This window comes from Syngnathoides biaculeatus, chromosome 9, assembly GCF_019802595.1.
Source record: "Syngnathoides biaculeatus isolate LvHL_M chromosome 9, ASM1980259v1, whole genome shotgun sequence".
In the NCBI taxonomy this organism is placed as follows: Eukaryota; Metazoa; Chordata; class Actinopteri; order Syngnathiformes; family Syngnathidae; genus Syngnathoides; species Syngnathoides biaculeatus.
The window spans coordinates 8,664,745-8,678,318 of NC_084648.1; the positions used below are offsets into that span (position 1 = coordinate 8,664,745).

Here is a 13,574-nt window from a genome sequence, read left to right on the forward strand (position 1 = left end):
TCACAGAAAACTTGAAGCGGTTAACGCACTGAACATAATTGTTTTACTAAATTGGAAATAAATGTAGAGTATTTAATGTAAACATAGGAGAGAATGTGGTATTTACCAAATTGTTTTTTCCTAATCATTAAAGAAAACTCACTCACTTCAACTCACCTCACCTTGTTTTTCTCAACATCAAAGGCAGTTTCAAGACGTCAGCAAAATCCCATTCATGTTTTGATGACTATCATCTTTTGTAGGTCTTTTCTAAATGTGAAAAACAATTGAGAGGATTCAGCAAAACAAAACGCCCGTTTCACAGTTTTGAAGATCTGTGTTCAAATCCGCCCTGGAGTTTCTCCCGGTACTTCAATTTTCTCCCACACCCCCCAAAACATTTATGACAACCCTAAAATTATGGCTGTGATTGTGCCCTGCAAATGGCTCATGTTAAGTTGTCCTTGTTTTGTTTTTTTTTTTTTTGTCTTGTCTTTTGGCAGCCAGTCCCATCGACATCTTGAAGGTTCTGGAGCTTTCTGAGGACATGGAGGGGGTGTCCCTGGAGGCCGGACTGTGCACCAGCAGGATGGGCCGAGAGGATCCAGACCTTTCCTTCAAGATCAACAAGAAGATCCAACTGAGTGCTCCCACCAAGCAGCTTTTCCCTGGTAAAATAAAGTCCTACCGGTGGGTCGTGAACAGGAACATTCTTGATAAATGACCTCAGTTTTCACGTGTTCCTCGGCTTAGATTCGCCATTCCCAGAAGACTTCTCACTGATGACCACAGTTCGAGCTGTGAAGGGCTCACAGGTCTTTCTGCTGTCCATGTATGACCCTCAGGTTTGTGTCACATGTGTCCATTCATACGATGCCCCCGCAGCCCTAATGAGGATAAGTGTGGTAGAAGATGGATGAACTTTATAAGCATTCACAGCCTTGGTCAGTCGGTTGGTGTAAAAGTGGTTCGGAAGGTATTTAAAAAAAAAACAAAAAAAACCAGCCAGTATTTGATGAACCCAACTTTGTGTCCTGGGATGACCCACAAAACATGACTTGACTAACCTGCAGAGTCCTGACCTAAACTCTATAGAACATCTCGGGATGAAATAGTGTGGAAACAGAGCCAAGCTTACTCATCCAATGTCAGTGAATGACCTCACAAATGTGCTTTAAAGGTCAGAAATTCCCACAAACATGTTCCTATACCTTGTGGAACGCCTGCCCAAAAAGAGTCGAAGTTGTAATAGCTGCAAGGGTGGACCGCTGTCATATTAAACCCTCTGGATTAAAAAGGGGATGAAACGTAAATTCATGTGCGAGTCAGGGCAGGTGAGCGAATGCTTTTGGCATTTTTGTCTACATAGGAATGAAAAATCCATCCATCCATCCATTATCTACCGCTTTTCCAGGTCGGGTCGCAGGGGAAGTAGCTTCAGCGGGGATACTCAGACTTCCCTTTCCCTAGCCACTTCTTCCAGCTCTTTCGGAAGGATCCTGAGGCATTCCCAAGGTAGCCGAGAGACATAGCCCCTCCAGTGTGTCCATGGTCGTCCTCGGGGTCTCTTTCCAGTGGGACATGCCTGGAACACCTCACCAGGGAGGCGTCCGGGAGGCATCCGGATCAGATGCCCCAGCCACCTCATCTAGCTCCTCTCAATGTGGAGGAGCAGTCCATCCTGAAAGACTGAGCTTCTCACCCTATCTCTAAGGGAGAGCCTGGACACCCTGTGGAGGAAACTCATTTTGGCCGCTTGTATCCGGGATCTTGTTCTTTTGGTCACGACCCACAGTTCATGCCCATAGGTGAGGGTAGGAACGTAGATAAAACTGGTAAATTGAGAGCTTCAACTTTCGAGTTAGCTCCCTCTTTACCACAACGGACCAATAGAAAGTCTGCATCACTGCAGACGCTGGACCGATCCGTCTGTCGATCTCCCGGTCCATTCTTCCATCACGCGCGAACAAGGCTTTAAGATACTTGAACTCCTCCACTTGGGGAAGGATCTCATCCCCAACCTGGAGAGGGCACACCACCCTTTTCCGACTGAGGACTATAGTCTTGGATTTGGAGGTGGGGGGTGGTTTTAATTAAAAATTTAGTAGATATCTAGTGGCGCCCAGCAAATGTGCAGTTTGGAATCTGGATTCAACTAAGTAAAATATCGTCATAACGCTGTAATAGTGCAAATGATTTCGATTGACAGAAAAAGACAAAGAGCGAGGAAAGTACGGATAAATGAGACCACCAAGCTGTTGTAAAAGAGCCGCTGATTCACAAGTCCACAGTCCGAGCGCTGATATTCTTCATCCATGTCATGACTTAACCTAAAACCTGGTTAGCGTGATAAATGTAGAAAGTTAACAAAGCGGTTGTTGTTATTTGTTACTGTACATTGACACGTTCTATCCAAAGTGTTAAAAAAGTGCTGCAAAGAGGAAGGACCCATACTGCCCATCGAGAGGTGGCTGAGCTTGTCAAAAATATCGGGGGTTGCGGTAGCCACAAGCCCATCAAGTGACTGCGCAAAGACTGTGAATACTTTTATTCCGTTCTCATGTTGTTATTATGGGGTCTTACGTGTAGAATTTTGAGGAGAACACTTGATTTACTCCATTTTGCAATAAAGCTGTAACTGTGTACTGCGAATGCTTTCCAAAGCTTATTTGTTTTTAGTGAGATGAGTCAGCAGTTTTTGTCTTGAACTTTTTGAATGTTGTTGTCACAGGGTACACAACAGTTGGGTTTGGAGATCGGACGTTCTCCCGTGTTTCTGTACGAAGACCACGAGGGTCAGCCCACCCCAGAACTCTACCCTACTTTTCGGAGAATTAACCTGGCAGATGGCAAGTAGGTAACACGCCAATATGCAAATCTCCTAATACGCATTACATTCTTCTTTTCCCGCTTGGCCTATAACAAAGACAACTTTAAATGTTGAGTATTTTGTCCTTAACCATTTTTGAGATGTCTCTATGGGGCCTCAGTAAACGTGAATTATGAATTAAAATCCTCCACGCATTCCTGAGTTCCAGATATTTTTAGCCGAGAGGCCTGAAGTCAACTCATTCAAACTTCCCAAGCTGATCTATGTCGCTAGTTCCCGAGCCAGGGCTCAAATATGTCTGCTCTTACAAGTGGGCCCTTCTACATGGAGGTAACCAATCAGCGGAAAGGAGGAGGTCTTAGACAAATATGGGCAAAAAGGATACAAAACTGGGTCAAACAGAAGTAGCAGTCAGAGCCTCATATGGCTAAGATGTTTTTAAATTGAAAAATTTAGATACAGCGACAATGTGATCTCCAAGAATCTAATACTTTTTTTGTGTAAATTTCAAAGACTTTCGATTCATTAGTCTTCTATGAGCCTAGCATGTGTTTCTGGCAACGTCAATGACAATTTAAAGACTCCAACTTTTTGTAACATACGTTGTCATAAATGTCGTTCCACTTTTCATCCATGTATTCGTACCGCCATGTTTGTTGACTTTACCGCGCTGTCTTCCTCCTTCCACCAGGTGGCACCGAGTGGCCTACAGTGTGAAGGGCCAGCTGGTCACTCTCTACCTGGACTGCATCAAGATTGAGACTTTAGGATTGTTGCGGGGACACCAACCGCACGTCAGCACCGACGGCGTCACCGTGTTTGGAACACGTCTGCTGGACCAAGACGTCTTTGAGGTTGGCTAGCCAGAATCCTTAAACCAGGGCTGTCCAGAGTCCAAGGGCATTTGTGGACTGCAGTGCACGCAAAAAAAAAAAAAAAAAGATTAGACTCTTAAAAAAGCAAACATAATAACTGAAATATTTATTTTAAAATAATTTTTAAGGAAAAATAAAATGTGATAATTTTAACTGAAATTTTTTTTTCATTGCTTTTGTTTTGTCAATTTGAATAAATAAGGAATTTTATTTTATGAATTAATTAATTTTTTTAATTTAAAAGTGCCCCCCATTGTCACTTTTCCTGTACGCAGTCCTTGGTTAATTAATTAGTTTGTCAATTAAATTTGTCCTTTTTTAAAAAAAATGTTTTGTTGTTTTAGTTATTTTTAAGTAATTTACGTTGATTTATGAGTCTAATCCTTTCTATGACCACTTTATTACTTAATTTATTCTCATCAAATCAATAATCCCCAATGAAATGAATTGACATACCATAAATATGTTCAGCCAACAAGAAGGTTGTGTTTTTGTGTGACCTTAATGAAGAAAAACAACACTGTATTGTGTAAAAATATAATGCAATGTAATAAAAGTTTATACTGGGTGTCCTCGGGTTAAGACGGTCTCGACCTAAGATGTTTCGACTCTACAATGCCCGTCCCCCGTCCAGCATTTTGTCTGGCTTATGCTTGTCCGTGTTTGTGCGCCGGGAGTATCTTTGTATTTTTCGCCCTCCTCTTTTTAGACATTATGGCCCCAAAGAAGAAAGTTGTGTCTTTTAACAATCCTTCTGCAGCCAAAAGCAAATCAAATACCATGGAAACGAAGCTCGAGATCATAAAAAGATTGGAGAAAGGAGAGACACCAACACCACCAATGCTTCAGTCGGTCGACCGTGGTGACAATTATTAAAGAAAAAGCCCGTATTTTAGTGCATGTGAAGGGTTCCGTTCCTATGTTGGATCAAATGATCACAAAACAAGGTTCTTGTCGTGGAGAGGATTGAGGACCAGGTTCCTTCGCAATACCTAAGCACAGCATCCCCTTCTTCTTCTCTATCCACCTCTCATCAGTAATGCTAAGTACATCATCTTGTTTATTTCAATGTATTTGTTTTTTTATACAAAATATTTTGATGTAAATTCTGACTTTAATGGTGGAATCCGACTTAAGTCGAAATTCGAGTTAAATCGCTACTGTAGGAATGGATCTCAGTTGTAGACAGAGGACTCCCTAAATAGTGGTTTTATGATGCGCATGTAATTGTGGGAAAAGTTGAAAGTCACAGCAACCGGTGTTTTGTATGTATGCCTTTAAGGGGCCTGGCCAAGTGAGGGGCATCAGGTACCGTTAGTTTCTGTGTGAGTGTGAGTTGTAGCCTACACCAACTCCTGTTCTCATTTTGTATCTGTTTTACTGATCTGTATGAGGCAATCAAAAAATCTAAATAAAAATCTAAATAATTCAATAAATCATTGTTTGTGTTTGGTTGAGGAAAATAAAAAACATCAAACATTTGAAATAAAAACGTCAATTTCTACCTTCGTACTCCACAGGGTGACATCCAGCAGCTGCTGCTGGTGGACGACCCAGAGGCGGCCGAGACATACTGCAGGGACTACATTCCAGATTGTGACGCCCCGTTGCCCTACGACAGCATCCTCATTGACATGCCGGCCGCCGAGGTGAGCCCCCACCGTGTTCCCCAACCCCAAGTGGCCTGCCACGTGACAGGTGCTGAATGTTGTAAATCCCCAAGTACCTCACCAGGCTTTCTTCTCTATACAAATATTGCAAGTATTTATGGACCACGAGATATTTGCTTTGAGGTCTGAAAGGATGCGAGCAGCAGTATGCTAACTTTATAAAATTGTCATCCTTTTTTTTTTTTTAGCTGATTAGCTTCTACAAGTCACGAGGTTACACGGCGAAAAAAAGGAAGGCTCAAAGTCAACAGCACTGCATTTTAAAATCATTGAACCGCTGAATGTGCCACAAAATAATTTATAATGCATAAAAGTCACCATTAACGTTCATTTTCCTTTTCCTGGTAGTATAAAAAAATGTTTATTTTCTCACTTGTACATGTCAGTTTGTCTTAGTTCCTCAGACTACAAATGTTTTTTTTTTGTCTGATCGCTCTGTGATCTACGATTTACAGGCCGCAGGCTCAAAAGCGCTGCAGGACGTCTTTTTTTTTTTTTCTTGGGTGGTTTTATTGCAGTCACTCCAGAATCCACAGATGAAAGAAATGCTAGGAAAACAGCGAAGCATGTGCAGCTTTTCTTCATTTCACTTCTTCAATCCATTTGAAAAAAATGCCCCCATTATGTGGTCTTCTTCCACATGTAGTCCTAAATAAACCAAAAACGATACATACCATTTTACTTGTGTGATGTTACACGCCTCAGTGACATCACGATGGCTCTACGGTGCTGCCACGATGAGTGACGTCTTTTTTGCTCAATGGGCCGTCGACAATCACTGGCAAAAAGAAAAAAAAAACAGCTGGCGTGTGCAACAATGAAATAGAAGTTATAGTTATAGCATGAGGAGTAACACGCGCGGACATCTTCAGTGAGTTTTAAAAACAAGAATTGAGTTTTTATCTTCTCTACCCAAAATAAAATAAACAAGTACAAAATACTCAGTGAAGAGCTAGGGGAATTTGGTTGGTTGCAGTATTCAAAAAGTACAAATATTCATAGTGCTTCACTTTTTACACATTTTATGTTACAACCTAATTTGAAAATGGAATTAATGCATTTTTTTCAAAATTCTGTACACAACACACCATATTGACAACATGATTTTTATTATAAAAGAACAAATGCATATTTACACGAGTATTTACAGACTTTGCTTTATGGCGGCATGGTGGAGCAGCTGAAAAGTGTTGTCCTCACAGTTCTGAGGACCCGGGTCAATCCCAGCCCTCCCTGTGTGGAGTTTGGATGTTCTCCCCGTGCCTGCGTAGGTTTTCTCCGGGCACTCCGGTTTCCTCCCACATCCCAAAAACATGCAACATTATTGGAGACTCTAAATTGCCCCGAGGTGTGATTGTGAGTGCAGCTGTTGTCTGTCTCTATGTGCCCTGCGATTGGCTGGCAACCAGTCCAAAGTGTACCCTGCCTCCTGCTCAATGACAGCTGGGATAGGCTCCAACACTCCCGCGACCCTTATGAGGATAAGCATCTAAGAAAATGGATGGATGAATGTTTAAAAAGAAGTGCTATGGATACTTTCTGGATTCGATGTCCCTCCCCACATTTACAACCTACCTACACAATGATAATGCATTTGTTGAGATCTTGAAAAAACTTATAGTCACTTTTGCATTACAGGGTGTGCTGTGTATAATTTAGATCTATTTTGGAATAAGGCTGTATATTGTCATCATATCAAACATTTTGCACATGTCCATTATATTGTCTTCCATTCTGACATTAATGGGGAACTGGCCCTTTAAGAAATCTTCTGATGTTTTCAGTGACATTACAACGATCCATCCATTATCTGAGACGCTTATCCTCACAAGGGTCGCAGAAGTGCTGGAGCCTATCCCAGCTGTCAACGGGCAGGAGTGGGGTGTTTACATTCTGAACTGGTTGCCAGCTAATCGCAGGGCAGTCGCACTCACAATCACACCTGGGGGGCAATTTAGAGTATCCAATGAATGCACGTTTTTGGTGATGTGGTAGGAAACCCGATTGGCCAGAGAAAACTCACGTGGGCACGGGAAAAAACTTGCAAATTCCACACAGGCGGGGCCGGGATTTGAACGCCAGTCCTTAGAGCTTCGAGGCAGACGCTCTAACCAAACATTCGACGGTGACGCTGACATGATTAGCAATTCACATTGCGAAGTGAAGATCCACCAAGTGCTCATTAAATAACTAATAACTAATTAACATTAGTCAAAGAAATTATATCCACTCTGGTAGCCAAACCTTTCAGCAAGCATACATATTTTTCTGTGTGCATGTACATTGTCTGCTTGTAGTTAATTTGGAAAAACAAAAAAAAAGAGTAGGAACTGGACTAATAAGCATGTGAAAGCAGAACAGTTCCTCAGTACAATGAAAATTAATTTGAGAAGTAAAGATTAACTTTTTGGGGGTGAAACTGGAAAGTTGAAAGGCATCTTATGGAGATATTGACTTGTAACATAACGAAATATGAAAAAGGTGACGCAAAACTTTCCGGTTGTACTGTAAATTTTACAACCACACAGTAATTTGTAGAAGGACACACATGGGACACAATTTTTGTGTCGAAGTGCAGGCAGACGGATTTCTAAGCTCCACATATATGGGGTCAAGAAAACGGAGCCGATGAAGTCAAAATTAACTTTTGAAGTCAATCCTCTTTGTGGTCTTCAGGTGTACGTAGAACCAAAGAAACCCGTGGTGGAAGAGTTGGACGAGTACGACTTCAGTGACCTCTACCAGGACGTCTCTGTCTCCACAGTGACGACCGGGCCTAACATCACCGAGTACGAGGTGAAGTTAGCGTCCGTTGCTATTTCATGGTCCTTTTTTTTTCACCTTTCAACTCTCATTTATTGGACAGATTTTCGAGTACGAGGACTACGACAACGTAACGGATGACTACCAGGTGAACGAGTACGAATATGAGGAGGAGGAGGATGTGGACGAACGATACAGGCCGGCCGAGAGGGGATATGGTGTGGACGCTCAGGTATCAAGATTACGAACTCACCCCTTTCTTTATTCTGGCTGGGACAGATTATCGTTATCGTGACGTATCTCATTGCTTTCTCGTACTATAGTATATCAATACACCAGTTTCAAATATGATGTAAGACAATACAGGTGCGATAAAAGATAGATATCATGCTGAATCTAATCAGTTTCTTGTCGTACCAAGCATCAATTATTCAGTGGTGAAAGACAATATATGTGGGATGTCAAATATCGAGTATCAAATATCAAGTGTCACAGATCTGTGGTTTTGAGACGATGTGGGTGGACCAAAATAGCAAAACAGTACTATGTGTCACATTGTTTTCTTTTATGGTCATGCATGTATACACAAGTTTTTCAATATCAGTGGTGGTAGACGATGCAGATGGATGGGACAAAATATCAATATTCCAATGTACCGTATGCTTTTCGCTTCCAATACTGTATTTATTGATGGGCAGGTGTCAAACAGATTCAGGTGCCACAAAATTTTGATAACTTTATAAATCGTATCATTTTGTCTTGTCTAGCTACACAACCATTCATGCTCAGCGGTGGTAGATGATACACCTGGCACAAAATCAATGGATATTGTTGTGTATTTTATTATTTTCTTCTACAATATCGTATCAATACATACAACTCATGTATCGTTTTTTCTTATCGTAGAGTAGCGATAGAAAGGCATCAGATATAGCAATTCTTTTACAATGCTAATTTATTATTATACAAGCGTCAAGTATCAATGGTGGTAGATCACATATGATGTTACGTATTGTCACAAACCCCTGGTATGGGGGCGGGCCCAAATGCAGGACTTCAAGGCAAAGACATACTGTTCAATGTAGTTTATTCCGGTGGAGCAGTCCGACAAGGCAGAGGTACAGAAACGCCAGGCTCGGCGGGATCCAAAAGACATGCAGCAAGGTCCGATGACTATGGGGCAATCTAACAACTCAACAGGAGAGGATCAAACAAAAGGGCACAGAACCGCTGTGACTAGGGTTACTTTAACTCACGCATAGAAGTGGAGAGTCCCATAGGTAGTGAATGCAACTCACTAACACAAAGCAACCAAGTGGCAAATGTCAGTGACAAAAACTCCAACTTAAATGACCGTCTAATTACAGTGCCAATGTGACACAGCTGTGAGCAGCTGTCATCATCCAGAGCAGTGGCCTGGCCACGCCCCTCTAGGCAGTGGCCAAGACTTGCTCATGACACATATAGTTGATTTTTGGGTTTTGTCTTCCTATATCGCAATAACCTACTGTAGTTGACCAATATATGTTGCAGTATATATAGATACAATTCGGGTGTGACAAAATACAAATATTATTTTATCCTACGCTACTCAATACAATACACACGCGTAACATATCGGAGGCGGCAGATGATACAGGTTGCGCTTTGTATCAATATCGTGATGAATAATTTTCTCTTGTCATACATACTGTATAACTTTCACTATGATGATTTGTATATCAATGGCTAATAAACATGATCAGTTGTGATATTTTTGGCATCCATGGCAAGGTGCCAGACTTTTGAGGCAAATGTTCATGAACAACATATTGATGTTGTTGTTGTCTTCTACTTCCTGCCAGTACATTCCAGAGAAAGGAGAGAAAGGGGAGCCAGCCCTTTTGGGAGTGGTAAGAAAACTCATTTTAAACACTACAACTGTGTTTGGAACCATTTAGTCATGTGAAGACATTTCAGAGTTTGTAATTTTGGTGCAGAATTACCAGGAAACATGACATAGATAGTTGCAGATAGGAGTAAATAATAGTAGTCGTAGACAAAAGTAGTATACATGATTTGCCTTAGCGGGTCACATAAATTAATGTAGTGAGCCAGATATTGCCCCGATCCCTTGAGTTTGAAAGCTTTGTTAGAGGAGGTAACCAAAACTTTTGAACAGCTCTACGAAATTCAAATTTAAAAACTCATATCCAGTTTTATATAGACTCACAAAAGAAAGTATCATCTATTTTTTTTACCTCATTTGTAATAAATTTTTCAGGGTTTTAGCTTTACCGCTAACGAAAACTCACATTTATTGAGGTCTAAGAAATTAGAGTGTGACATTAAATAACAGTCCAAAAGATATTAATATGTAAATGAGGTTTTTTTTTGGTGTTGAAAAATTTGTATAATTTAGATATTTCACTTTTGGAGTTGAAATGCATAAATGCAATAAACTCTAATTTATTAAGATACACCTGTATAAACACATTTGGAGAAGGTATGATACACAGCACGGCCTAAAATAAAGTTTGAATAGTCATATTTGTAACAATTTGTTTTGTTGTGGTTTCAGGGCACACAATTTGTGGGTGCATATGGGCCTCCAGGACCTCAGGTTAGTGTCTTACAGGACATAAAACATATCACTCACCAAGGTGAGGATCCATATTTGTCACGTTTGTGTTGGGTTTAGGGACCAGCTGGCCCTCCTGGAATCACCGGGCTGGTGGGACCTCGAGGAGACCTTGGAGAACTGGTCAGGGCTGTTCTCTCTTTTGTTGTCAAAGTGACGAAGCTCGTTCTGAACCGGTCAAATGTATGTGGACTTCTTAGGGACCCCCAGGACAGCCGGGTCTGAACGGAGTTGATGGCGTCCCGGGACCCCCGGGAAACATCATGGTCTTACCGGTAATGTGGGGAAAAAAGGAAAACGTCTCATTGTTCTGAGCATTTGTTGCGTTCTTTCCATTACCAAAACAAACACATAACGTAATTTCTGGCTAATGGTATGGTGCCATCTGTCAGTCTTGACTCTCTTTTTTCATTAATGTTGTTTTAAATTGTGTTTCACAAACTAGTCCAGTTAAACCCAGGATCTGTAAAAGGATATGCGGCCATCTGCATCGCCACCTTCTAAATCTAAATTTGAATGCATTGGTGTGTGTGCAGTAGAGATATTTTGTTTTCATTTATTTAATTTGGAAAATTAATCCATATATATATTGGATCTGTAAAAAGCCACGTGGCCCTCTGCATAGTCACAAAGCCAAAGTCTTGCAGTTTTGTGTGCATATTTATTTTTCTTCTACTTCCAAATTCCAAAACTAATTCAGAAAAATGCAAATTCTTGATAAAGCAACATGTCAGAGTCTAGTCTTTTCATTTGTGCAGTGTAATTGTTGTTTTTTTAAATTCAAAACTTAGTCTCTGTTTGTGTGTACAGTTCCGGGCGGGCGGTGGCCATAAATCGGCGACCTTTTCTGCGCAGGAAGCTCAAGCTCAGGCCATCCTGCAGCAGACCAAGGTAAACGATAAATTGAAACAAATTAACAGAAATCTGTGTTACTCGTTTCATATAATCCCCTTGTCTTCTGTTTTTATATTTTGGCTTTGTTGGACTCATATACTGAACAATACATGCAATACCTCATTACATAATACGAAACACAACTTCATTTTATCAGCTACCCAATGAGAAATTTGCAAGTAAATATACAATAGAATATGTATAGGAGTTATACATCCTTCCCACAAACCTGTACATGATACACCCACACAGACTCTCCCACAGTCACTGACTGTATTACAACGGTACACATTTCAATATGTCACTCATAAATGTTGCTTTGGGAACGTAAATGACATTTGCTTAACAGGCCAAAAAATAATCAAGATTATACTGTAGATTGTATCACAAAATTAAAACTGCATCTCTTTTAATATGCGTACAATGAACCCATTTGTCTAAATCAGAAGACAATTATCTATCCACCTTTCGTTTCAATCATGCTTTTTCAGCAATTTTGCATGTTCATTGTCAATTGGGTAAGCGAAAAGGTAGAGTCCTCCCAAATAAACACTATCAATTGATAATTGCAATTATAGCAATCCCCCAAAAACCCCAATATTATCAAAGTGGAAAGATACACAAGACAACATCTACTAATGGCAAAATCTTGTCATAGAGTTTATAACACTAGAAAATATCCCTTTTAAACATAATAAGTAAACTTAGAGAAAAACTGGTCACCTTTTTCTTAAAATGGTGAACTTTGGTCCTTGATTCTTGTCTGCCTGGAAAAGAATGTTATACAGAAATGCAATGTAACCAGATCATATCTTCTCATGTTTGACTGTGCATGACATGGGGTCACTTGCATGTGCTCAACCACCTCACCTTTGAGCTCCAGACCTGCGCAGTGAACCTCTGGGGACTTGGCCCCTGTTACCTTGCTTCCTCGTGGGGGTGGGAGGCCGGTCCCGGATTAGGACTTGGTTGCTGGCTCTGGTAGTTGGTTAGGGCCCTCATGCTTTTCAGGGGTGATGGCAGGGATGGGTTCCGCTGGGTGAGGGTGGGGGGATTTGGTATTGAAGTTAGTGGTGCGACTCCCTTGCACTCCCTTTGTGGTTGGACGCTCCATTTTGGCTGGGGAAACAACCTGGGCCCGGGGGATGGTCAGTCAGGGGGATCCCCCTGTTTACCCAACGGGATGGGTGTACTGGCTCCGCCCTACCTTGTGTTTGGAGGGAGTCAAGTCCACCCTTAGTCAGTGTGCCACTATAAAAAATCCGTACACCAGTTGGTGATCATGCACGTGATAAGGTGTTTATTCACTATGATAAGTAATTGTTAGTGATAAGTAATAATTAAAACTAATACACAATTAGACGGGAAGTATTTCAAACTCCCATTACACAGCAAAACTATTCCAGCACAAGACATAGAGATCCACCATTCAACGTGGGTATGCAGCAGAACAAGAAAGATTAAAAAAAAAAAAGTTAGATGTTACCTTTTTAAATCATGTTGTGCTTCTTTTTCTAGTTGTCTTTGAAAGGTCCTCCTGGTCCACTTGGCCTCAGAGGGCGACCTGGTCCACTTGTAAGTTTTTTGTTTTTTTTTAACACACACATACACATGCAGATGCACACGCACAACACACACAAATACACAATTAAACAGACAATATATTTCAATATTATTTTGTGTATTCCAGGGTATCTCGGGTCCATCCGGTTTGAAGGGCAGCAATGGAGAACTGGGACCACCTGTATGTAAGAGTTGGATGTCACTGTAACACACACTCCTTTCTTAACACTATGCCGCCTTTAGGGTTCACCGGGACCCCCCGGAATCCCAGGCCAGAACGGACGCCCTGGAAAAAGGGTGTGGTTTTATCTATTTTTTTTACCCCCAAGTTTAATAGTGAGTGAAGCACGGAGGCTAAAGTCTTTTGGGGTGTTGTCCAG

General features: G+C 41.2%; 1 protein-coding gene and 1 long non-coding RNA gene across 14 annotated transcripts in view; one reads left to right on the forward strand and one right to left on the reverse strand.

The window, feature by feature from the left end:
• The window catches only part of LOC133505572 (collagen alpha-1(XI) chain-like), a 49,043-nt gene that overhangs the window by 19,799 nt on the left and 15,670 nt on the right, over positions 1-13,574 (forward strand). For 3 of the 5 annotated variants that reach the window (XM_061828709.1, XM_061828713.1, XM_061828710.1), the window contains 15 exons: positions 483-650; positions 733-824; positions 2,711-2,832; positions 3,501-3,663; positions 5,205-5,333; positions 8,031-8,150; positions 8,221-8,349; positions 9,962-10,009; positions 10,678-10,719; positions 10,798-10,860; positions 10,938-11,012; positions 11,548-11,628; positions 13,150-13,206; positions 13,322-13,375; positions 13,438-13,491. In XM_061828709.1, coding sequence (XP_061684693.1) covers positions 483-650; positions 733-824; positions 2,711-2,832; positions 3,501-3,663; positions 5,205-5,333; positions 8,031-8,150; positions 8,221-8,349; positions 9,962-10,009; positions 10,678-10,719; positions 10,798-10,860; positions 10,938-11,012; positions 11,548-11,628; positions 13,150-13,206; positions 13,322-13,375; positions 13,438-13,491 — 1,397 coding nt within the window. Of the gene's footprint in view, positions 1-242; positions 347-482; positions 651-732; positions 825-2,710; positions 2,833-3,500; positions 3,664-5,204; positions 5,334-8,030; positions 8,151-8,220; positions 8,350-9,539; positions 9,757-9,961; positions 10,010-10,677; positions 10,720-10,797; positions 10,861-10,937; positions 11,013-11,547; positions 11,629-13,149; positions 13,207-13,321; positions 13,376-13,437; positions 13,492-13,574 lie in introns of those variants that run through there. The other 2 variants (XM_061828712.1, XM_061828714.1) reach the window with 2 other exon arrangements.
• On the reverse strand, positions 156-13,287 carry LOC133505577 (uncharacterized). Of its 9 annotated transcripts, XR_009796287.1 has the most exons (9): positions 13,118-13,287; positions 12,502-12,882; positions 12,355-12,398; positions 10,756-11,005; positions 6,029-6,132; positions 3,599-3,720; positions 3,455-3,515; positions 668-866; positions 460-594 (listed from the first exon to the last, which is right to left on the reverse strand). It is a non-coding gene; the product is annotated as an uncharacterized LOC133505577 (long non-coding RNA). The 9 variants fall into 9 exon arrangements; XR_009796285.1 differs by lacking the exons at positions 460-594; positions 668-866 and adding an exon at positions 156-249 and having other exon boundaries at positions 3,455-3,720; positions 12,502-12,763; positions 12,839-12,882; XR_009796288.1 differs by lacking the exons at positions 460-594; positions 668-866 and adding an exon at positions 156-249.